General features: G+C 43.9%; 3 protein-coding genes and 1 long non-coding RNA gene across 5 annotated transcripts; 2 read left to right on the top strand and 2 right to left on the bottom strand.

The window, feature by feature from the left end:
- The first annotated feature begins 248 nt into the window (after positions 1–248).
- LOC100836024 lies at positions 249–1,606 on the top strand. Its single transcript, XM_003568661.4, has one exon. It carries the CDS (start codon positions 460–462, stop codon positions 1,117–1,119), a length of 660 nt encoding a protein of 219 aa, XP_003568709.1. The 5' UTR covers positions 249–459; the 3' UTR covers positions 1,120–1,606.
- A 1,419-nt stretch (positions 1,607–3,025) lies between these two features.
- Positions 3,026–10,440, bottom strand: LOC100835714 (DNA replication licensing factor MCM6). 2 transcript variants are annotated; one of them, XM_003568660.4, is made up of 18 exons: positions 10,013–10,440; positions 9,753–9,902; positions 9,140–9,280; positions 8,644–8,806; positions 8,371–8,564; positions 8,088–8,283; positions 7,921–7,998; positions 7,195–7,424; positions 6,172–6,286; positions 5,778–5,852; positions 5,546–5,686; positions 5,203–5,406; positions 4,964–5,125; positions 4,691–4,746; positions 4,477–4,607; positions 4,289–4,396; positions 3,563–3,693; positions 3,026–3,366 (listed from the first exon to the last, which is right to left on the bottom strand). In XM_003568660.4, the coding sequence occupies exons 1-18, from the start codon at positions 10,087–10,089 to the stop codon at positions 3,238–3,240; spliced, it is 2,481 nt and encodes an 826-aa protein (XP_003568708.1). In that variant the 5' UTR covers positions 10,090–10,440; the 3' UTR covers positions 3,026–3,237. The 2 variants fall into 2 exon arrangements, with proteins under 2 accessions (XP_003568708.1, XP_010231574.1); XM_010233272.3 differs by having other exon boundaries at positions 4,289–4,393.
- A 1,219-nt stretch (positions 10,441–11,659) lies between these two features.
- LOC104582714 lies at positions 11,660–12,571 on the top strand. The gene is made up of 2 exons (XR_730637.3): positions 11,660–11,802; positions 12,189–12,571. It is a non-coding gene; the product is annotated as an uncharacterized LOC104582714 (long non-coding RNA).
- A 4,043-nt stretch (positions 12,572–16,614) lies between these two features.
- LOC100845785 (putative ubiquitin-conjugating enzyme E2 38) lies at positions 16,615–23,028 on the bottom strand. The gene is made up of 7 exons (XM_003566350.4): positions 22,878–23,028; positions 22,651–22,762; positions 19,641–20,027; positions 19,502–19,565; positions 18,973–19,112; positions 18,580–18,891; positions 16,615–17,349 (listed from the first exon to the last, which is right to left on the bottom strand). Exons 1-7 carry the CDS (start codon positions 22,892–22,894, stop codon positions 17,008–17,010), a joined length of 1,374 nt encoding a protein of 457 aa, XP_003566398.1. The 5' UTR covers positions 22,895–23,028; the 3' UTR covers positions 16,615–17,007.
- Positions 23,029–23,670: the final 642 nt, after the last annotated feature.

The raw sequence follows: 23,670 nt of genomic DNA, 5'->3' as shown, positions 1-23,670 counted from the left end.
TTGCTTAAATGAGATAAGTTTGGAAAATCATATTAAATATGATAGATTGTGTCAAACAAGTGAACGTAAAGGATAAAAAAATAGAATTCACACATTGAAATTATAATTTGAAGTTTCAAATCAATATATTTGTTGTCCTTGCAATAGTTTTTTACTCCCTCTGAGCCAGATTCTTGACTTAAATTTTCTTAAATATGGATATATTTATTTTTAAAAAGATCTAGATACGTACATGTAATATTTTGACAACAATTTAGAATCGGAGACAACATCTTAGGAAAAATTAAAATGAACGGCAGTCTACGCTACGGCAGCGCAGAACATGCAACCTCGCTCCCTTCTCTTCCGGTCGCGTGTCTCTGACAACTCCGTCCGTATCTGTAGAGTGAGTACCAAACCCCGAGACTACCTGCTCCACTCGCCCCTCGCCACAAACAACAACCAAGATTCTCTGTCGCCATGGCCAGATCGCTGGAGCCGCCGCCGTACTACGCCGCCTCGCGCTATACTAGCAGCCGCCCTTCCTCCTCATCCGCGGTGGGCTCCTGCGTCGTGGCCGCGCTCTTCCTCCTCCTCGCGGCCGGCGGCGCCGCGACCGCGCTCTTCATCCTCTTCCGCCCGCGCGCGCCCGCCATCGCCGTGACCGCCGTGCAGCTCCCTTCCTTCTCCCTCGTGAACGGCACCGCCACCTTCACCTTCCAGCAGCTCGCCTCCGTGCGCAACCCCAACCGCGCGCCGCTCGCGCACTACGACAGCTCCCTCCGCGTGGGCTACGCGGGCGGCGAGGTCGGCTCCATGTACATCCCCGCAGGCCAGATCGAAGGCGGCCGCACACAGTACATGGCCACCAGCTTCACCGTCCCCGCATTCCCCTTCTCCTCTGCCTCCGCCGCGCAGCCGGACACCATCACCGTTGCCGCCTCCGGCCCGTCCCCTGCTCTCGCCGCTCTGGCGAGGCAGCAAGCGCTGTCGCCGCCGTTGATTGAGGTGGACTCGCTGCTGCGCATGAAGGGCAAGGTCACCGTGCTTGGGGTGCTCACCCACCATGTTGAGGCGGCCAAGTTGTGCCGCATTGGCGTCTCGCCGGCCGATGGCCGCGTGCTCGGCTTCCGATGCTGAATGTGCTGCTAGGCCCCAAGATCTGACGCAGTCAATTTGGTTGGTCATGACCCGCGACCTATCAATTCCTTGGATTCGATCGGTATAGAATTGGTTGTTAGATAAGATTGTTCGCTTTTTAAGCTTTCTTTGGCTTTTTTGAGTAAGTATTTCTTTACAGTGGTCTGGTTTGCTAGATTATTCATGTGTAATCTTGTTGTTATTCATGTGTAATCTTGTTGTTGTAGATGAATTAATATAGAATTCTAGGTGCTCAGAAAGTCCAGACCAAAAGAAGATTTGGTCCTCGAGATGTTCCACTGTTCAAAATTGGACAAATTAGTTCTTCTAAGCAAAAGCATACATGTAGTGAGGAAAAGTTTATTGCTTTGTTGTAGTATTTCGTTTGCTTCGAATCCATTTCTATCTCGAAGTTGCAATGTACTCAGATTTTTTTCTCTTCTAAGCAATTCCAGTTAGATTTCTAAAAAAAAATTACCGCATGCAAGTGTAAATGTTCGTACAGGTGAAAGTGGAAATGTGCTGTTTGTGTAATTAAGGCAAGCATGTTATCCAGCTCGACCTCGCTGATATTTCGCCGGCATGATTGACATGGAGATTGGGGTTGTTGACGCAATTCACTGTTGTTTCCGGTGTTTGGTGAGCATCACGCTAAGATCATAACGAGGCGTGACGACCTGGTGGGATAGCCGGATAGGATGGGAGTAGTTACTCCCGTACTGGTCACTCGCTCGGTTCATTCGCCCAGAGTAAAATGCACTTCACCATCCAATGTAGGCAAAACTCATTAAATTTGGAAATACAGTACCTATACATGGAGGATGCCTATGTAGTTCAATGACGTGGCGTGTATCAGACAGGTGAAACCCACCAAACTAAACATAATACTCCCTCCGTCCTGAATCAATGACTTGGATTTGTTTATTTGGGGATCGGAGTGAGTATATACACGTTATTTCTTTTTGGCAAAAAAAACCCTACTCTACACTTCAACATTCCTCTACTCCCACAAGGAAGCTCAATTCACTTTATTAGTGAGATGATAGAGCACTTTGTCTCGTTCTATACTACTCTCTCTGTTTCTAATATGTCCTAAGTTTTGTTCTACTTAATTCTAAAAATTTAAAGTTTGACCAAATTTATAGAAAAATCTACCGACATCTATAACTCTGAATTAATTTTATTGTATCTGTAAGGATATCTTCAAAATATATTTATTTGATATTGTAGACATGAATATTTTCTATAAACTTGGTTAAATTTGAAGAAGTTTGACTAACAAAAAAGTGAGAACATCTTCTATTTAAAAACGTGGAAATTCTAAGCCGTAAGAGAATTGAACTGTTTCATGTAAAATATTCATGTAAAATATGTATAAACTTTCAGTAAAGTTTTTGAGATAACATATGATCTGAACACATCACCTCAACATTACTAGTGGTCCATTTCGACAGCGTTCAAAGTATTTCTAGCGTCTGTAACTAACACTTCCTCTACCGTAAATGTATGCACATTTGGATGGGTATGCACATTTGGATGGATTGAGACAACTATTTGTGACCAACGACTGCGTTATTTGGATGCAATTATGTGGCATAGGTTTGTGTCAATAGATCCAAAAGTATTCAGACATGGCTGTGAGTTTGTATCATATAAATTACAAACCAAATGGACAATTGCCAGGAGGAGCTTGCCCTTCCCTTTCAGGAAAAAAAAGGGCAACTGTTCTATTTGAAACTTGAATTCAAATAAGGTCTTCCTTGCCATCCTTCGATTTTTGGGTATACTTTTGGGGCAATAAGAAAAGAACATGTACATCCCTGATATGTGTTTCAGACTTATCAGTTTTCAAGAATAAGTCAAAACAACACGAAAGAAAATGAAGCGTTGCACTGCGCATAAATTCTTTTAGAAACTGGCACAACAGTATATTAGAAACCGAGAATTCACAGGCTCTTAAACTAAAATGATCTTCTCTTACCATGACAGTTTACATAACCCTATCACAGCGTAAAAATTACATAGGCAGACTACAGGTGAGAATCATCATGCTTATACCTTGAGAGCAAGAAACAATAATACAATTCTGGAGATCCAGTGCCTCCTTGCGAAGGATGGTTAGTCAATAACATAATTTGGGTTAACTGCCAATATTCTGTTCTCCGATGGTCTTCGTTGGGCTGCCACACCATCGCCTGCCGCTCCTTCATCTATGACTATAAGATGTCCTTCCCTCTGTATCAGCCTCTGCAGACAGACACACGGTGACAAAGTTTTCAGCAAACATGAGAAGGATTTATTTGCTTGGGAAAAGATAAATTGCATTTAATGTACCCTTATACAATGAATTGGGTTGGACGTTATATACCATACTCGACAGATTAATCCAGAAAGCAGACTTCCATACAATACTATGAACATATACTAATGCAGAAGGTTTTACCTCTATAATGGCCTTGATGCACTTCACTTCTTCCTTCACCTCTTCTGTAGAACTATATGCGCCTTGGGCATTCTGCTGCTCAACATACCAAATGATTAGATCCCCTTGCTTCATGCCAGCCAGACCATCCCCTGCATCACCAAAGTGGGACAACGACAAAACATGTCAGATTCAATTCCTGGTCAGCTGCGACAAAACATGTCAGATTCAATTCCTGGTCAGCTGGGCGTATGACAACTTGTGTCTGTTAAATAACCGTTAAATAAAGCAGTATAAATTAGAAGTGGTAGGCAAGCCTATGAAATCAAATGCCCTATTTGGAATGCAGGAAGTTCTCACATCCAGCAGAATTGAACTGTTTCCGTCAATTTCTTGCAGAAGTATGTTATTCCTGCATTACAAGCATGCCCTAGAAGATAGTCCTAAGCCATGCTGGATTGCAGACAATATTATTTCACAATATTGAAAATTGATATACTATGAGTGTGCCATTCAAAAACACTTTGTTCTCAAAACTAGTTCCTACCATACTAATTTGTCCAGGAAAGGGAGCAATGGAGTATAGATGGCTCACAGCACTTGGAATGGTTTTCTTATATAAATATATAAGATATATTTCCATTCTTCAAGTGAAGTTGGAAATGTTGGCTGAACGTGATTACCAATACAAAAGACTAGGGAAGGGAGCAAGTCATGAAAGTCAAGGATAGAAGTATGTAGTAGTACCGTCTTTCATGATTGATTCTTCATGCTGCCGCAGTCTCATAACCAAAGCTTGTGTAACTCTCTGGAAATGTTCCTCGGTTATAACCAATTTCTTCTTACCAGCATCTGCTGCATAGACAAAATAAGAGAAAGCAACGATTAGAGCAAAACAGAATTGAGTGTCATCTCAGCAATAGTGAGAAACCCACCTGCATCCATTTGTTGAGGTTCTTCTGGTTGATGAGGTTCTTCTGGCTGTTCAGGATCATTATCAGCAGGTACATTTGTGCCATCCTCCGCATCTTGAAAATCAGAGAGATCAACTTCACTTGATTCCACACTGCAAAAATTAATAAGCATATTTGTTACTGATATCATCATCAAAATATCAAGGCATGAAGGTTAAATAGTCAACAAACTCACCTTATTATGGATGTCTTGAGCAATTTAACTGCCATGCGGACATGAGCTGGAAGAACCTAACAGATTTCAAGTTGAAAGTAAGTTAGTAGCAAAATTATGGGACGCGAATGAATAAATGTCGGGTACACAAGGGAAAGTTTTAGGCCGATCCTACTATTGATGACACTGCAAGTAAAGTTTATTTACTTTACAAATATAAAAGATGATGCTTTAAGGAAAAACTGAAGATCATTCAATAGTCAATTATTAATATACACATGAGGATTTACTTACAATTCTTTCCAAATGGCTTCTGGCAATTGCTTCTGACAGCCTAATTAATGCCTCTAGTTGCCTAACAGTCATCCTGTAAGCGACCCTAGTACCAGGAGTACTGTCACCTCTACGGAGGACAACATATGATTCCACCAGAACTTTCTTTGCTTCTGAACTCAACTGCAATGATAAAGAGCAATAACAGTAAGTCGATGAAAAGTTAAAAGTTCAATTTCCAAGAGCATGAAGAGGCAAACCTGCGGTTTTAAAGACTTTGCAAAAGCAAAGTAGCGCTTTAATTCTGCAGTGCTAAATGCAGGGGAAAGTGCTTCTTCACGTTTTTGATGGACCCTCACAATGTGATGGGCAATGTGGTAGTCAGTGTTTTCATCAGGTTCATCGATCATGATGTATACCAGATCAAATCTTGAAAGGATAGCTGGAGGCAATGCCACATTGTACTGGTAGGGATTGCAGCACAAAAGTATGAGATTCAACGTTTCTAACTTTCACCTCAAAAGATCTTATGAGCAAAACAAAAAGCAATGTAACTTTCTGGAAAATCAAGATAAATTATAAGGTGTAATTTGTTTGACTTACTTTAAGTGGTTTTGACTTGTCATAACGCCCTCCTGTGGGATTTGCTGCTGCCAATATTGAAGTTCGTGCATTCAATGTTGCTTGTATTCCTGCTTTTGTTATGCTAATGGTTTGCTGCTCCATTGCTTCATGTATAGCAACCTACAAGACAGATAAAATTGGCATTCAAGTTTTTCACATCACAGTGAGAAAAATGGGATGAGCAATAATAGCTAAAAGTTGATAGGCTTACCTGATCCTTAATATCCATCTTATCAAATTCATCAATGCAACAGATGCCATTATCAGCTAACATGAGTGCACCTGCCTGGAAGAAATGAAATGTTCGCAACAGCTGAGGAAAGACTCCAGAACTGGCCAGAATGTACACTATAACCACAACATTAACACAGGTTCTAGCTCAGCGGAGCTCATCTACTGTAAAAAAGCATATACATTAAAAAAACAATGCTTCAACAAAGATAATAGGACATGTTGTATGACTTCTCTAAAAAGTACAGTTTCAAAAAAATTAATCATTTATAGCAGAATTGTTTCAAGCAAATACTGATTTCTGAAGGTCTTGCCTGCATTCCTTAATACTTATACTAATGATAAAGATGGATTAAGTGGCTAAAAATTGATACCTCAATACAAAATTCACCAGTCTCGGGTTCTTTAGCAACAGTTGCTGTCAAACCAGCAGCAGATGAGGACTTTCCTGATGTGTAGACAGATCGCGGAACAATACCAGCAGTATATCTGAAGATTGGATTACAAGCACAGATTTTAAATTTTGTCATGATAGAGAACTCAGCAAATTACAAGGGGAGGTCTTGCAAGTAATAAATTGTACAAGATACTAAAATCTAAATAATTGATATTTCAAACCACACAAATCACAGAGCTCTTGTACAGCACTAACAATTTTGTTTGGACTGACCGTTCTTTTTATCTAATGGATTAAATTTCTTCAGATTTGGTCATACTACACCCCTGGTAAGAGGGGGCAGCATCTTACAGGTAGTTTCAGTCCGTTCAAAGATACATGTAATGCCAGACATTGGTGTGCTAAATTTTAAAACCAAATCAATACCTTAGTTCACTCACAAAAATATCTTTAATTCACTATTAGTCATTTCATAGAATGCATGGATGCATTTCCACATGAATTGTGATAATCCAATTGTCCTATGTAGCCTGATTTTTTGACAGAGGCAGAGCCTTGCAGTAGGCAAATAATTCACTAGGGGTTGCTAGTTTGGCAGGTTGGCGACAATGAAGCCACTCGGCAAGGTGCCGGCTTATAAAATTGCAAGCATCTCGGATTAGGTTAATCAAATAATAATACCAGCAGAGAAGACAATAAACCGATTGGTCTATTACACCTTTAAGATATGAAGGCCTGTACTGCCACTCTCTCTTTACTAGTAGGATGTAATGTAAAATTTGCCTATCATGTAATTATTCACCAAAACATGTTCAAGCAGTTTACACCAATAGAACGTGTATGCATACTAAAACAACTTGTGCGATACTGTACAGACTGATTCACGTTATCTTGGGAAGCAACATTAACAAGTTTATATGTTCAGTTCATTGACCTTAAGTTAGTTTATAGCATCAGAAAAAAAAGAAAGGCAATGAGAATACAGGAGAAGAAATCTTACTTTAAAAACTGTGACTTTGCACAACTTGGATCTCCAACAATACAGACATTGATGTCGCCTCTAAGGTTTATGCCTTCATGTGTTATCTTGTGAACACCACCCAAAAGCATAAGGAGGAGTGCTCTCTTTATTTCTTGATGACCAAAGACTGTAGGACATATGCTATCAACTATCTTATTGAAAAAATCAGGAGTGTTTCTCATCCTAACAACCTCATCCTCCTCCTCTTCCTGTTAAAGAGACAATTAAGAATCCCCCGCAAAAAAAAAGAGACAATTAAGAACATTTGTACTGTTAGTCACATGGTTAAGAATGTAGGTACCATTCAGGTAGCAACCATGAAGGTTAAAAGCAACTGGTTTAGGTGATAAACTCATAATCCCACAAAAACAAACTTGCATGGCAGTTCAACAAGATCCATGTTGTAATCTAACATCCATTATATTCACATATAAAACGCCAAGTCAAAAATGAAATAGGTGCGTACAACAGTTCAGGAGATAATATTAATATGAGCATGCTTGGTATGCATTCAAGACACAAAAAACAACACGGGTATGATTAAACCAACATGGGAGAACAATAGTTTCAAAACGACATTAAAGAGCGGGCTTTCTTATCCAAAGGGTAAGTAACTCTGGTCCTTTTTCTGAAGGACACCACCGTGCTTTTCCTTTATGTCAATCAGAACAGATCAGTAGTTTCTTAAGCATAAACTGAACTTACAGTGAACTTCTGTCTTTCACTGTCATCACCATCTATGTCACGATCCCTGATGTCCACTTCTCTCCTGCCATCTGCCACCTAACAATGTCGAAGATAGATGAGGAACTTAAAGGAGAAATGACAAAAACAAACTAGTCAGACAAAACACTGGCGAAAATAGTTCGTACCTGCACTGAGTTTGCCACAAAAGCAAGGCGATAGGAGAGATCTCTTACTCCAAGAGACTTCAAGCCCTTTACACCTTCTTGGACACCTGACCCATTCTTTCTCTGAGGACCTTCTCGGCGACACTCTGCTCTCTCGCCAGGTGAAGTTAATGCCATAACATCTGGAACAGCAACAACTGTTCCAGTAAAAATGACTCTGAAAATGGCAAAACAGATAAGTTTAATAAGATGGTGTCAACCAAACCACTACAGAGTAATGGTCACAAATAGTTCCCCCACTCACGTGTCCCCAGCTCTAGCCTTCTCGACAATCTCATGCCGCAGAATGACATCCAAGGAACGAGGTAGTGACCCAGCAGGTATCTCTTTTGATGTCTCCTGCATCCTGACCCGTTGCCAATCTGTAAATTTACTATCTTGCCGGAGAAGGGCCCATTTGGTTCGGTTTTGGCATGTTGCATTAACGCATATTATTGGCTGAAGGAGAGATACAAAAACTCATTATTAGCATGAGATAACAAAACTAACGGAAGAAAATATGGTTCAGAGCTGTGACCTCAGTATACTTGAACTGCTGGTCTACATTCTTTACAACATTTCCGCAATCAAGGCACTTGAAGGTGCCTTGCAATAACTCAGGTCGGACCTCACTCGTCCTTGTCACAACCCCCATTACAGCTGTGAGCTTACCAATCTCCGCTGTCCCAAGCTCTCTCAACCTATTAGAACAGAATGTTCAGTCGATATTTTGGCAACCATCAAGATTTTTAAATTACACCTATGATCTAACAGATAAATGCAAAATGTCAACAATTAAGACTGCAGTATCTACCAACAGAACCAGATGAACCTACACTTAAACTCTGCATGCAATGTGCCCCTTCAATTCATTTAATATCTATGATGGTAGTCTGCAATACTTACAAACATCATCAAGTCCTCAACCTTTCAAATGTCTTTGAACCCATATGACATTTAAGGCACGCCGACATTCAAACGATTTATCTATTTGCTAAATAGATAATACATACTTCTACAGAGCAACTGCAGACCTTTTCAACATCGGGATGTTGTAGAAAGAAATATTAATATCCTTGTTGGGGCTATCATCCGAGATTATTGGCGCACGGTTCTCCCCAGCCCTTTGCTCCATCACAAACCTTTTGCACGCATTCCGAAGGTAGGGCTCAAACCTAATGCAACAAAATGTGCCATGTGAGCAATCCTCCTTGTACAGACAAAGAAACCAGTGTATACTAACTGAAAATATTAATCAAATATGTAAACGGGCAGCGCATATACTCGCTTCCCCACGAACTGTCTCACATATGAAGAGGAAGATTTGTACAATAAAGTTCAACAGTTGAAAACTACTCCTTATTAAATTTACTAGAATGAACAGATAAAGCAACTCATTGTCCGAAAAATTCAACCAGGCAGTTATATCTCAAATCTAACCGACAAGTCCCGATAAGCTCACCTCCCCACACCTCGGACTCGGACCTAGCCGGTAACCCAAATTCTGCACTAGTTTTCGTGTAAAATCCGAGTAACTGAGCTGTCACCACTTCGTATCCAAATCCAGACATAAACCCCAAAATTCTAATTCCACACCCGTAATTTCTTTACAATCTACACCTCGCAAAAAAAACATCCAAATCTCACCTGAGGTACTCCTCGGAGATGGCCTTCTGGAGAACATCATTGAAGCGCATGACGTGCGCGAAGTCAACGTACATGGTGGTGGACTCCCGCGACCGCATCTGCTCCATCTCCATATCGTAGAACGGCTCGGCCGCATCCGGCTCCTTGAACCTGAAATCCAAGAAGAGGAACCCCACGCATCAAATAAACTGGACCCGGAGGAAACCCTCGAAATGGAGGGAGGTAAGGAGGGCCGGCGGCGGCGGCAGCGCTTGTCTCACCGCTTGAGGAACTCGAGGAAGATGTTCTCCACCCTCGCCGCCTTCTCGTCCACGAAGAATCCACCGAACGCCTCCATGACCGACGAACCTCTCCTGGATCTCCGACGAGGGTGTAGATTTGGGGTGGCTCACAGCGTCTGACTGCGTGTGGTCGCAAGGTGAGATGCAAGGGTTTTGGGTTGGGGGGGAAAGGGAAGCGGTGCAGGGGTGTTATTGGCGGGAAGGTGGCGGCGGCTTGGCGCCAATTCTTCGCGCCAAAAAGGGCTGGAGCTTGGACGGGTGGCGTATGGACCGGGTCCGTGCAGGGGTGCTGCTCCTGTCTCCCTGGCTTGTGGGGCTACGTACGCGGAGTCGGAAGCAGCGCCAAACATTGTGGACCAGGTGCATGAGGGCAGGTACCGCGACCCCGGTGGCCTGGTTAGTTGGTTTTTTAGGGGATGCTTCGTTCTTGGGCTCGTGTTGGGATAGACTGGGCTGTAGTGGACAGACTTGGTTTTTGACCTGGGCCGTGTGCTCCGCCTGACAGGCTGCCTTGGGCCCTCTCTACATGTGGGGCCACGTGAGCAGAATATCAGGGAGCGTCGCTCAAAAAAAAAATCATGGAGCGAAACGGGTGAGTCCTCGAGCGTTTTATAAGCTCAGGTTGTATTCTTTGAGAACCCAAGAAATTAGGGCGCGCTAGCTGTCCGTCCGATTGGAACTCCCTGCCGTTGGATTCCACAACTCTTCGGTCACAGCACATCGTTGCAGCATCGTTTCGTATAATCACCGTACAACGGACGAAGCATCGCTGCGTGCCCGTCGCAGCACCGCCCCACCGACTAGAGGCGACGCCCCCTTTGCAGCAGTGATGGCGAGCGTCGAAGCACCTCCGTGCACCAGTCGCAGCACCGCCGTACACAGGTCAAAGCTCGCCACACACCGGACGCAGCACCATCCCGCCGCCTTGCAACAGCGACAGCGAGGTGTTGAAGCACTGCCGCACACCAGTCGAAGCGCCACGACGCACCGGTCGCCGCACCGCCTTGAAGGCGGGAGCCGGCGTTGCTTTGCAACATCGGCGCTTATTTTCCGGCTCGCCGGTCGCAGCACCGGTGGCCGGCGGCCATGGCTCGTAGCAGCGCTGTCCGGCTTGCCTTGCAGCACCAGTCGCAGCATCACCTCGCCGGCGGGAGGCGGCGTCAGCTTGCAGCTTTACGCCTCGCCGGTTGCAGCACCGCCACCTCCTTTGCAACACCGCTCGCCGGCGGCCATGGCGCGTAGCAGCGCCGGCCGCCTTGCCTTGCAGCACCGCAGGCGCAGGCCGGAGGCCATGGCGGCCGGATCGGGGGCAGCAACCGCCGAAAGGAGAAAACAAAGGAGAAGATAAGGCTACGAGTGAAGGAGGATAGAGATGGGATAAGAACAAAGGAACGTGGCTGGGACCCACTGGACCAACTCTGCAGCAAAACGGCCACGCGTCAAACGCCCAGGAGGCAGCCGCGCGAGGAGCCTGGATCCGTCGGGTGATATGCATCATTTTAGATGAATGAAAACGTGAACAAGTTGTTGTCTCTCTTCTCTTCTCCAATCCAGGTTAGGTTGTTCACCACAAACAACTAAGGTTGGTTGTTCTCCACAAACATCCATTATCACTCACGTCTCGGCGGTCGCCAGCGGCAACGGGCATAGGCATTACAACTGGTATCATAGGTCTTTCGGTCCCTGGAGGCGATTTTTTGGGCAGCGGCGTATCCTTCGGTTACAGAGTGAGTGTCACCGGAGGTTGCTCGCGATTCTCCCCGTGAGTGGTAAAGTTCCTACTCTTCCCAAGATGCAATTCCCCTGTTTTGATGGTGAGAATCCATGTATCTGGCGTGACAAGTACCTAGATTATTTTCAATTGTTCAATGTGCATGATTCTCTTTGGGTTGTCTCGGCCACCATGCACATGGAGGGCAATGCCGCTCACTGGTATCAGTCATACAAACAACGACATCGTGTGGGGGATTGGACTCAGTTCATGAATGCAGTGGAGGCCAGTTTTGGTTCAGATGAATATCATCAGTTTGTTTCTGAATTATTGACCCTGAAACAACGAGTCACTGTGCAAGAATATCATCTGCAGTTTGAAGAACTTATGTATAAGATATCAGGCCATAATCCCTATTATGATGAGTTGTTTTTTGTCACTCAGTTTATCAAGGGTTTGAAAGCGGAAATTAGAGGAATGGTGGAGTCCCAACTTCCAGAAACAGTCTCTAGAGCCGTCGTTCTTGCCAAGGTACAACAAGATCTTAGTTCCCGAAACAAACCATGGGCAGCCCGACAGCAGGGTTGGGGTAAACAAGATGTTGTCGGCATCAAACCAGCTGCACACACCTCCAAACAATTACCTAGTGATCTTTGGAAGGACCGACAACTTTGTGATTATAGGCGTGCTAATGGCTTATGATTGTGGTGATAAAATATGATCCTACACATGTTTGTGGCAAGAAGCCTGCTGCTGAATTGCATGTCATGGAGACTGACGATACAACACCTCTTATTTTTGATGAAATCTTAAACATGTTTGAACAAGCTGATTGATGCGGACGCGGTTGTGGCGATCTTTCACGATACCAAAAAAACAGCAAGAACAACTCAAGAACAGCTGAAACAACACTCAATATCCGATGATAGATAACTAGTTCGGTTTACAAAAGACGCAACCCCAACTATAGTACTTGTGAACCTATGAAGAATCACAAGGGAGAATCACCAGGATCCTATCTAGATCAAAGGACATACCCTTCAATCCACACACGAAAGCTATCGCTCAACGAACACGAGTGCTTTCAGCACATACACAACCACACATGGGTGTCTACAACTTTGAAATCTGAACCCCCTTTCAAAGACAAGGGTGGGGAATACTTATACTAGGAACGTCCCTCCTAGTTAGCTGTGAAAGCAACCCAAAATGAGTTTTAAAAACGTGTGGCACTGCCTTGGAAAGGAGGAAAATTATGGAGACTCGCGCAACGGTCAATTCCTGAACACTTTTCATTGGAACTCTCATATCTTTTGACTTGGGCCTTTAAATCATGCTCCGTTTATTGTGCCTACAACATGACTTCAAGAACTAGTTATTGCTGCCCTCTACACATGCCGGACCCTTCCAGAATGGTGTGGAAAGAGGTGGAAACTTAGAGCACGAAATTTGAAGTGGTATCTCTGCAATGTACACAATTGTTCTATCCTCCTTTGGCTTTTCCGGCAATGTGGCATCGGTAAGAACATGGTTTGCGACATTATCTTCGGTTTTGAGGTCTTCTTGGGGTACTTCTTCACTTCAGGAAATTTTTTAACCTTAATTTTGTCTTCCACCATGGGCTCTAGGACATGGTTCACTCCATGATGCATGAATGAATATTTATTAGACCTTCCATGATGAGTGGCATTATGATCAAATTGCCAGGGCTTTCCTAGAAGAAGATGACAAGTTTGCATTGGAACCACATCACAAACCACCTTGTCCACATAAGTACCCACTGAGAATAGCAATTTAGCACGATGGGTGACCTTTAGCTTGCCAACACCATTCAGCCATTTCACATAATGGGTTGTGGTTGTCGCCATGTGGACAGCCCCAAAGATTGCACAAGATCATTGCTAATGATGTTATTGTAGCTTCCACCGTCAATGATTACCTTGCAATCTTTGTTCTTGATCTTGCAAATGGATTGAAATACATTGTGTCTTTGTCCCTTCTCAGCAACCAGAGTGTCATCACGAGCCACTTTGCGAACAAGGAGATTGACACCATCTCCTCCATCTGAACTCAAAGGTGTACCGGTTTCAAACGTGCAGTGGGCTTCATCTTTCCCCTCAGTTTCCGATTCGTCACATGAATCAGCAGTGGCATAACCATCTTTTGTGAGCAGCACTTTCTTTGCATTGGGACAATCCTTCATGACATGCCCTCTGCCTTTGCACGTATGGCACTGAATGCTACTAGTGCGAGAAGTAGAACCATTAGAAGACTCTACTTTTGATGGAGCTAGCTCTTTACCGGTTGACTTGTGGGTAGAAAATGCATTGGGCGCACCACTCCTTTCAATTGAATGCCTCCACTGGCTTGATGAGTTGGTATTGCTGGAACGAGCTTGGCGTTGCTTGATATGTCGCTCCGCTCGGGCTGCTTGGTGCACCAGTTCTTGCAGATCTTGATAAGTAACAATCTCCACCCTTTCTTGTATATCCTCATTGAGCCCATTAAAGAATCTTGCCATTGTGGCCTCCTCTATCTCATTCACCCCTGTCCGGATCATCAAGATTTCCATCTCTTTATAGTATTCATCGACACTAGAATTACCTTGGCATAGTTGTTGCAGCCGAGTGTACAAGGTTCTAGTGAAGTGCACTGGAACAAAGGGTCGCCGCAGGATGTTCTTCATCTGAGTCCATGTCTCTGGACGTCCTCCGGCACGGCACAACTGGTTCCACCAAATCAGAGCATAGCCGGTAAATTCAATAGATGCAGATCTCACCTTTTTCTCCTCCGTGAAGCGGTAACTGTCAAAGATTTGATCCACACGCATCTCCCACTCCAAATAATCATCGGGCTCAGCTTTACCATCAAATGAGGGAATGACAATTTTCAGTTTACCTATACCATCATCGTCACGGCCACGGTGCACTTGCCCATGATCCCTTCCTCCCATGGCAAAGCCTCCATGTGCAGCACCTTGATGGTCATGGCGAGGACGCCGAGGGGGTGATTCATAGTAGATCCTGACATCGTCGGAGTGCATGCTCCGACACTTTCCTTGCCCCTCCTCAAAGTGCAGGCCCTGCTGTCCGGGGAGTTATCGATGATGACCCCGTTCAGCAAGCCCACCTCGCGGTGATGTCGGTGGAGCCAATTGACGAACAGTTTTGGTGAGCGAGTTGAGGTCCCGTCAGATTGCCGTCATGTGCTTGTCGATCTCCTTCATCACATACTCTCGTGTATGCACCAGCCCCTGCACAACAGCTAGCTGCAGGCTGGGGTCGTACATCGGAAGTGGCACCTCCTCATCTGAGAGGTGTCCATCTCCATGGACTCCATGAATGCTGCTTGATCTCCTCGAGCGCATTGCTGCAGCAAGGAACAACTAGTATCGTGATCAACCAAGAGCTCTGATACCACTTGATGCGGACGCAGTTGTGGCGATCTTTCACGATACCAAAGAAACAGCAAGAACAACTCAAGAACAGCTGAAACATCACTCAATATTCAATGATGGATGAAGCGATCCCCCTTCACCAAGGGTTCGATCTCTGTGCTTACTTGTGCTAGTCCCTGGATCGACTCACTAGCACACACAGTTCAAGATGTAATACCAAGATACAAAGGTCAAAAGTACTTTATTATATCGTATCATCTAGAACTTAAATGGTACTTACAAACTTGCATGACCTCCTAGGCCAGCATAAACAAATAATGTTCAAAACCATGATAACAAAGTATCACGAAGCTGCAGCGAAAAAGTAGAGAAAAAGGGCCTCATCTACTCCCAGAGGAGAGAGCATGTTGGAATGTACGCACATGACCCAGAGAAATATCGACGAACCTCACTCTTCGTCAGTTTCACTGCCACGGGGAGAAAAGTGTACATATCCTCTTTCATCCTTAGTGAGACAATCTGAGAAAATACCACCGAACTCAAATGGCTTTTCCCTTTCTATCACTATGTTTACTCGCACCACTTAAATCACTCCAACTAATGCACAGCACAGCCATTACTGCTCTGTCCACTATGAAATCAGGACTAGCACTGAGAACATGGTGAGCAATATGCACACAGTCGACCACAACAAGAATTGATGATATCCACCATCCAAGTTACGTAATGTTTATCGTAGTTACATGAGACAACTCATATGATCTATAAACAACAAGGAGCAAGGCGGGGTTGTCAACGAGGGAAGTGAAAATGCCGTTGTCGATCATTCTAGTAGTGAGAAATTGATTTATGTTGTGTGGCATGCTGGCAGCTATCTCACGTGGAAATTTTTTAGAAAATAATAAGAGACTAATTTTGAGTGTTAAGAAAGCATTCAGTCGAAATTTAGAGATGAGACCCTTTATATATCCCACACGTTTTAATGACGTGCCTAGGTAAGACGGCTAGGGAGGGCACGTGGACTGCAAGTGCGGGGTGGGACATATGTCCGGTGACATACGAGTCACTGTCACATGGATCCAACAGAGGGGAGGGCCCACATGCCAGCCCTATGTCACCTAAAGGGCCCCTACTCTCGTAAGTGCCCGCCTCTTTTGCAAGCAAGCTTATCCTTACAAAGAAGCAAGCGTCTAAATTTGTATAGTTTTATCTGCTCCAAAAGATTTATAAAATATTAAAACAATAAAAAGAAATTTCCTGCCTTCTTGAGATTAATAGAGTTCAGTACAAAAATCCAATAAAAAAATTGGTAAAAAGCAGAGGTGAAAACATCAACCACACAGGTCTATCCGATGGCCAGGAAGCCCCGGGGGGGAAATCGGTCAGTCAGAACAACCAGAGTGAGGTTTCCAGCCTCATCTTCCCCCAGTCCCGCAACAACTACATACAGGAGTAATATAGAGAGAGAGAGTCAAATGCCAGCACGCCACTTATATAGATGTCCATTTAGGATCACAACACAGTAATGGGGAGCCCCGGAGGGGAAATCGGTCAGTCAGAACAACCAACTACATACAGGAGTAATATAGAGAGAGAGAGAGTCAAATGCCAGCACGCCACTTATATAGATGTCCATTTTGGATCACAACACAGTAATGGGGTGGATACTTTCGTTAGCATGGAAAAGACAAACCATCGTCACGATGTCCAGAAGGCCTGCCTGTACGGTAAAAGGCAGAAGGGAGGGGGGGGGGAGGGGGGGCTATCTACATAGCATTCCTATAGTTACGCAAGAAGTGAAATCAACATCATTTCATGGATTTCACTTCACAGAAACTCAGAAATCTGCTGCAGCAGCTGGAATCTTCAAGAGGCAGCAGGCTGGCTCTTCTTCAACTTCTCGACACAGAACTTCTTGGTGTCAGCACCCTTCACATTGAATTCCATCAAGAGCTCCTCAAATAGAACCTCCATGTTGGTCTTGAAAGTCACGGTGCGACCTGCACGCAAATCTACCTTTTTATTTTGTGTCTTACCTGCACCGCTGCTGCTGGATCCTTCTGCGCTTGTGTTCTCTAGTTCTTTGTCCTCATTGTCATTGCTGGGAACTACAGACCCAACTTTATTACCTTCCATGTAGTATTTGCATGCAGCCAGAATGGCGCGGCCACATTCACGGAAGTGGCCTGCAACAAGATCTTCAAAGTGCTGAAACAAGGGATAACTCACAATTAAAATTAATGGATTATTTTGTGAAATTCTAAGGTTCAGTTTGCAGTTCCCGAACTTATTTTATAATTTATACTGTGGAACAATAGCTATGGAAATAGAAAGATTGGTTAGCCAAACAATGAAAAAGGCTTAAAGCTGGTCAGGTAAACATGATTATCATAGGGCTTGTTTGCTTTGTGCCCCAGCCCACCATGCCAAATCGATGGCTCGCCAAATCCCGGGCGAACGAATTCGCCGCCAGGTTCTCGCCCGCCCGTGGGCGCAGAAACTGACACGGGCAAAATACTGCACACCTCGCATTGGCTCGCCAAAATGCTGGCGTTAAACCAAACGACAGCCCAGGGAACCGCGGGCGCACCAAACGGCCCCATAATCCCCCGCCATGCTAAATGCAGCCTAACGTTCCGCAGTGCACTATACTGTACTAGAGATAACAATTACCTACAATCACCAAATTAAGGGCCAGCTTGTGGTTGCTGTGCACTTGTGCTGTGCTGCAAGCTTGCAACATGCAACCTTCACTTATTCTAGCAAGATTTCGCTGCTATCGCTCAAGAATGTGTGCCCTTGACTTACTAGTACTCCCTCCGATCCTAAATTGTTGTCGTTGTTGTAGTTCAAATTTGCACTAAAACAACGACCAGAATTTAGGATCGGAGGGAGTATATCTTAAGGAGGATGAAAACAAATGATTTCCAATAGAAAACTTGACCACCTTTCAGCCCTGATCTCTAGCATAACCCCAATTTTCAACCCATTCTCGAACTGTCTTTTCAACCTTGGCCCCATCCAGGGTGTTATTGAGTCGACATGTTGACCATGTGGATGTCACTTTGGTCAGTTTCTGTTGTCAGCACCCAGTATGGAGTCATCAAGAAGGGCTAACGTGGATACTTGGTTCTCAGTGTCTTCATCCTTCTCGCTGATCCTATACCGGACACTAACATGGACTCAGGCTGACAGAGAAAAGAGTCCAAGCAAATGTCCGTGTAAGCAGACATTTGTCCTACGAGGCTACAAAAGCAACCCTATATGGATCAGGGTTCAGATATGTTAAAGGTTTCTACAAGATGCTGTCTCCTCTATATTCCCTTCTAACAAAATCACATATGTTAATGTTCGGCAGTTGTATGAGTCTAACAATTGTATGCATGAGTGCACTCGGGTGGAGGGACTGCGAAAGCTTAATAATTAGCAGTATATCACCTGTGGAGGTCTTCGAAGTGAGTACAGCATCGTCCTGCATGAGTGCTGAAATGTTGTATCATTATAATCTAAGGCACTCCTCTGTCCGCTAGTATTATTAGCAAAAGTTTCATATCCTGGTTCATTGAAGTATGGATTCTCATTCAACACAAGAGCTTGAATGGAGATTAGCACTTGTAGCATGGTAGATTGAGCTGAGTTCCACTTCTCACAACCATGACCTTCCCAGGTGCCTAGGAGGCTAAGACAGACTTTTCCAGTTTCATACAAATTTGGATTAAGCCGAAGTCCTCCTGAATGATAGTACACCACCTGCGAAGCAGCACAGCAGATATTTCAATCAAAATATAAAAATAGTTTACGTACAAAGTGATCAAAATCTTGATTACATACAGGAGGAGTTGCAGGATAACTATCAGTAAATTGAGCATCAAAGAAGAAAAGGCCATCATGGTAGGGTGTTCCTTGAGGCCCAATCATCGCAGCCCTGAGAAGGTCCATTCGATTTTCTGAGACACGAACATATATGGACGCTGCACAAGAGAATGATAGTAAGGATATGGATTTCTCGAATTAAAATGTACCCAGAGGACAGCAACAAAGTAGTATCATATCAAAACAATGTGCACTTCTAAGCATTAGCAATTTAACTCACAAGAGATTCAGCAGTGAGACGTAGGCTTTCTAAAGCTGTGTAGTTAAACATAGTAATAAGATGATGGAATAACACAACACATAAAGAAAACTAACAAGAGCTTTCTTCAAAACATTGTCTATGCTCTTGAAATTACGCAAATCTTGAAGCAAGACTGAGTAGTGAAGTGGGTGATTCAAATCAGATCTTCAATGTGCTTCAAAATATGGCACTTGCACTTCAAGGGTCATTTAAGAACCTCTTAACAATCTCTTGAAAAAAACTGACCTGGTAAATCGTTCTCCAGGAGTTTCCAGTCATGCTGTATTCTTTTTGTCCACTCTTTCCCTGTCTGGAGTTAAGTTGAAGACAGAAATAAGCATCAGAGTGGGAAAAAGCACATAAAATAAAAAGCAATGTGCGTTACCTTTCCAACAGGTTTATTAGCATAATGGTGATCAGAGAAATCCTCAACAGTGTCAAACTGCTTAAAAAACTTGTATTTCTGACCAATTTCATCCTCTATTTCTGACATTGACTTAAAATTTTCAGGCTCAACATTAGTTACAGCTTTCTGCAACCATGGTACAGTAGCCTCCACACCTGGTGGCAGATCTAAATCATCAAATTTATCAGCCAGCTGTTGATTGAAGTAACTTTCATCGAAATCATAGTCAGATCCTTCATCTTCATCGTCCACACCATAATCTTCTTCGTCAACTTCACCATAATCAGAATTCTGTAGCTCAGCTTCAGATGCTTTGCAGGAATTATTTTCTTTACTGGATCCAACTAAATCACTGGATGAAGGGTCCTGCCAAGTTATAAACACAAAACATTTCAAACAGAAACTGATTTTATCAGTCATATGTTTAAAATGCAACATTTTAAATAAAGGAAATTTTGCAACAAAATTGAGATTTTTGTGTGGATAAACATAAGGCTACAAGAAGTGATATTAAATTTGGTGCCGAAATATGATGCGTCCTACACAAAAGAGAAATCAGTAGAAATTTAAAAGTGAGTAGTGTACAGGTACAGGACGCACAGATATATCCTCCTGATACAGAATGCATAGTCATATTTTGGCATAAAACTTTAAAAGGTCACTTAGAGCATAACGAATATATCCGCAGTTTCAATTTTTCACAACTTTTTGATATGAAGTTGTGTTTCAAACATCCGCGGTAGATCCACCTGGTAAAAATGTCATGACGCAACTAAGAAGGTCAAGAAGCAACTAAGCACATCCAATGCACCTCGTCCACATCGAACTAAGAGATGTCTATTATGGCTGCACCTATTAACTTAAACATAAGAAAAGTTTGAACATCGAGAACATACAATCAGTATTAGTAAGCACATAGTCTATAAACAGTTAGATTTTTTTTCATCAGCTAGACATAGCTGGGGACACTTCTGTCTGTAGTACTCCAAAACCTTTTTATTTTTTCTTTCAAAACAGTAGTACAAATTCTAGTTGTGGCACCATATTCCAAGGGAGATTTCTGCATGTTCAAGCCACAAGCATCTTGCTACATCACCGGCCCAAATTCATCATAGCTCCTAAACATTCTAACTTTTGTGGCTCATGCATTCCTGCATGCTCTACTAACAAGTCAGGAAGTCTTGTGTATCATTTGGCTGCCCATTTAACCTAGGGTTTTCTTTCTCAATTGACTGTTGACTATCGCCATTTCTTCACCTATCCTAGTTTCCGATACATAGCACTGAGGGAAATCATTTAACCATCTCTGATAGACAAAACCAAGTCTGAGAGATGATTATCGAGTGACATGGTTATGGTTATGTTGCAGCCAAGCCAACCATCCCAAGTTGAAGAATAAGCAATTGCACTCCCTCCGTTCCTAAATACTTGTCGTGGTTTTAGTGCAAATTTGTACTAAAACCACGACAAGTATTTAGGAACGGAGGGAGTACAATTTAGATTTCAATGATGAGATTAACTACAGAGACATCCCCATAACGGAACCACCATTTGAAGACCATATGATATGCATTAGCAACATACTATCGATAAATATTTCAAAGATGAGTATATCCCATTGAGTCAGTAATTTCCACAGCAATACAGCATATACAATTCATAAATTAATTATGCAAGGACATCTTCACAGTTTCATAACCTTCTACATAAATGTACTCATCACGTCATCGTTGAATCTAGAAGCAGCAGCGAGATCAAAATTTCGTCATGGCAAACAACATAGTACACAGACCCAATTCTACAAACACCACACAGAATACAATAAAACATTAGACATGTGCTACATAACAAAGCAACACAGTCGAAGAGTAATGTACCAGAGTAAGAGCTTCCCATGCAGACAGTATCAGGCATGAGCACAACACGCAGACAGCAACAAACAATCCAAATCCAGTCAAATGAACGAATTTCGCTGTAAACCCCATGCAATGTCTGTCAGGTGCCCAGAAAACCCCAATTCTACCACAATAAACCTCAAAACGAAACAAAATTGCCCCGTAACCCTACTCCCTCCGATCCATATTAATTGTCGAAATATTACATGTATCTAGATGCTTTTTAGACATAGATACATCCATATTTTGGCAAATTTGAGACAATTAATATGGATCGGAGGGAGTAGTTTACAACAATTCCATCTAAAATATTTAAACCACACCCCAAAATCAAAAAACTAACACCCAACAAATGCTCTATTATTTAACTAAATCCTCATCAATAACCATCTTTCCAAGTGGAAAGAACAAGGCAAGCTAAAACCCTCGTACCACCCACCGCATTGAAGCCTAAGGAACTGCTGTGGACATCTCTCCTATGGATACGCTCATTGATGCCCCTACTTGGCGACCAAACTCAAGATAAGAAGAACAAGAAAATCATCAAGGACAGCAAGAGGAGATACAAGTCAATGATCAAGGTGAAGGTCAAGCTGAGAAGAGACCAATAGACTTCTTCTTGGACCCTCATCTTATTATCTTTTTTGAGATCCTTGATCTATACAGCAAACTCGCAGTTTTAGAATGACAACACTACAGTTTTCTTCTTGTTTCTTCGTTCTACTTGCAGCAAGCAAAACAATTCACCGTGGTTATGACAACCGTGCTACTAGCAAGGACGATAACATAAGGATGAGCAAAACAATTGCCATCGATATCCTATCTACGGCCCTCATCGTACAGCTGGTAGTCGAGTTGTGAAGAGTCCTAAAAATCGTATTTATCCCTCTCATCAAAAGATAGTGAAATCGTCCCTTCGGGTATACCCGATTAAAAAGATGGGGAAATACCGTGCCTTCACCACGAACTAACAAAAACACAAGCCGCGACATCGGATTTGCACAGAAACCGCTCGGATAACAAACCGAAATAAATGGAAATTTCGCCCACTAGGGCCGGAACTTCCGCGCACGGCAAGGGCGCGCGAGGAGTACCTGGCAGCGCTGACGCTTCTGCTGCTGCTGCTGCACGGATTCCCAGACGGCGGCATCGGCGGCGCGGCAAGACGACGACGAAGACGACGCGCCCCCTTGGATGTGCGGGTACCTGCAAAACATCAAAGAAACACATCAAAAAAAAATCTGCAAGAGGAAAAGAACAACAGACCCAAAATCGGCACACGATTTTCCGAAGGGGGCAGAGAGGGGCGAGGATGACGCACTCAGCGGCGGCGTCCATGGCGACAGCCAATGGGCGGCAAGCGGCTGCCCGACGGCGACCACGAGAGGGCGGGGAGGGGGGAGGAGGAGCCGAGGAGGTAGGGTATGCGCGTCCGTGGAGAGGAGAAACGGTGGGCAGTGTGCGCGTAGCCTTTAGTGGAGACGGAAGTCGAAACTTGAGACGCGTGTCATCGCTACTGGCATGTGGGTCCGTCGCACGACCACAGCACCGTGAGCGACGCCGGTTTCTGCTGGGACCACCTCTCAGCGAGGCCGTGGGTTGGAGGCCCACGTGAACCGGCCTTTTTCCGTTGCATACGATTTTCTTCCGCGCGGAGGCGCACCGGCAAAGCGACCCACGCGTAGACAGGTCAAGGTGGAGTCCAGGTCCGGGCCCAACGTCAATGTAATGAAGGCGTACGTGCACGGGTCGCTCCGCGTGCGTTCTTTTCCTTTTTCTCCCGACGGTGAGAGTTTGCCATACTTCTTCCCGACGGTGAGAGTTTTACATCGGTCATGATTGGTTTTATTTTTATTTTTGCAAGGATCTTTGTTGGCGGTATTAGAATAAAAAATGTATACTCCCTCCCGGCCGAAATTACACGTCGAAATCTATATCAATATATTAAATTTGAGTTGGTGGTGATGATACGGCCGTCGCGATACGTCACTTCATTAAAATTGAGCGCTCAAAATGCCACCGCACTCCCCGGTTCCGAAAAACATCCGTCTGACCCCCGAGCCCTAGTCGCTGCGGGCTTCCTCGAACCCTATCCCTCTCGCTCTCGTCCCCTC

The sequence above is a fragment of the Brachypodium distachyon genome, chromosome 2, assembly GCF_000005505.3.
Source record: "Brachypodium distachyon strain Bd21 chromosome 2, Brachypodium_distachyon_v3.0, whole genome shotgun sequence".
NCBI classification, from domain to species: Eukaryota; Viridiplantae; Streptophyta; class Magnoliopsida; order Poales; family Poaceae; genus Brachypodium; species Brachypodium distachyon.
Note: the sequence above shows the minus strand (reverse complement) of the source record. Positions and strands in the feature narration are given on the sequence as shown.

Excerpts from the sequence above, each read along its gene's own strand:
- LOC100835714 (XM_003568660.4), bottom strand. The coding sequence starts at position 10,089 with ATGGAGGCGTTCGGTGGATTCTTCGTGGACGAGAAGGCGGCGAGGGTG. Across the intron at positions 5,687-5,777 it reads AGATGGATATTAAGGATCAG|GTTGCTATACATGAAGCAAT; the intron begins GTAAGCCTATCA and ends TCTGTCTTGTAG. Across the intron at positions 4,747-4,963 it reads GAAGCCATTTGGAAAGAATT|GTTCTTCCAGCTCATGTCCG; the intron begins GTAAGTAAATCC and ends GAAATCTGTTAG.
- LOC100845785 (XM_003566350.4), bottom strand. Across the intron at positions 19,113-19,501 it reads CCTGGAGAACGATTTACCAG|CGTCCATATATGTTCGTGTC; the intron begins GTCAGTTTTTTT and ends TCTCTTGTGCAG. Across the intron at positions 18,892-18,972 it reads GTTATCCTGCAACTCCTCCT|GTGGTGTACTATCATTCAGG; the intron begins GTATGTAATCAA and ends GCTGCTTCGCAG.
- LOC100836024 (XM_003568661.4), top strand. The coding sequence starts at position 460 with ATGGCCAGATCGCTGGAGCCGCCGCCGTACTACGCCGCCTCGCGCTAT.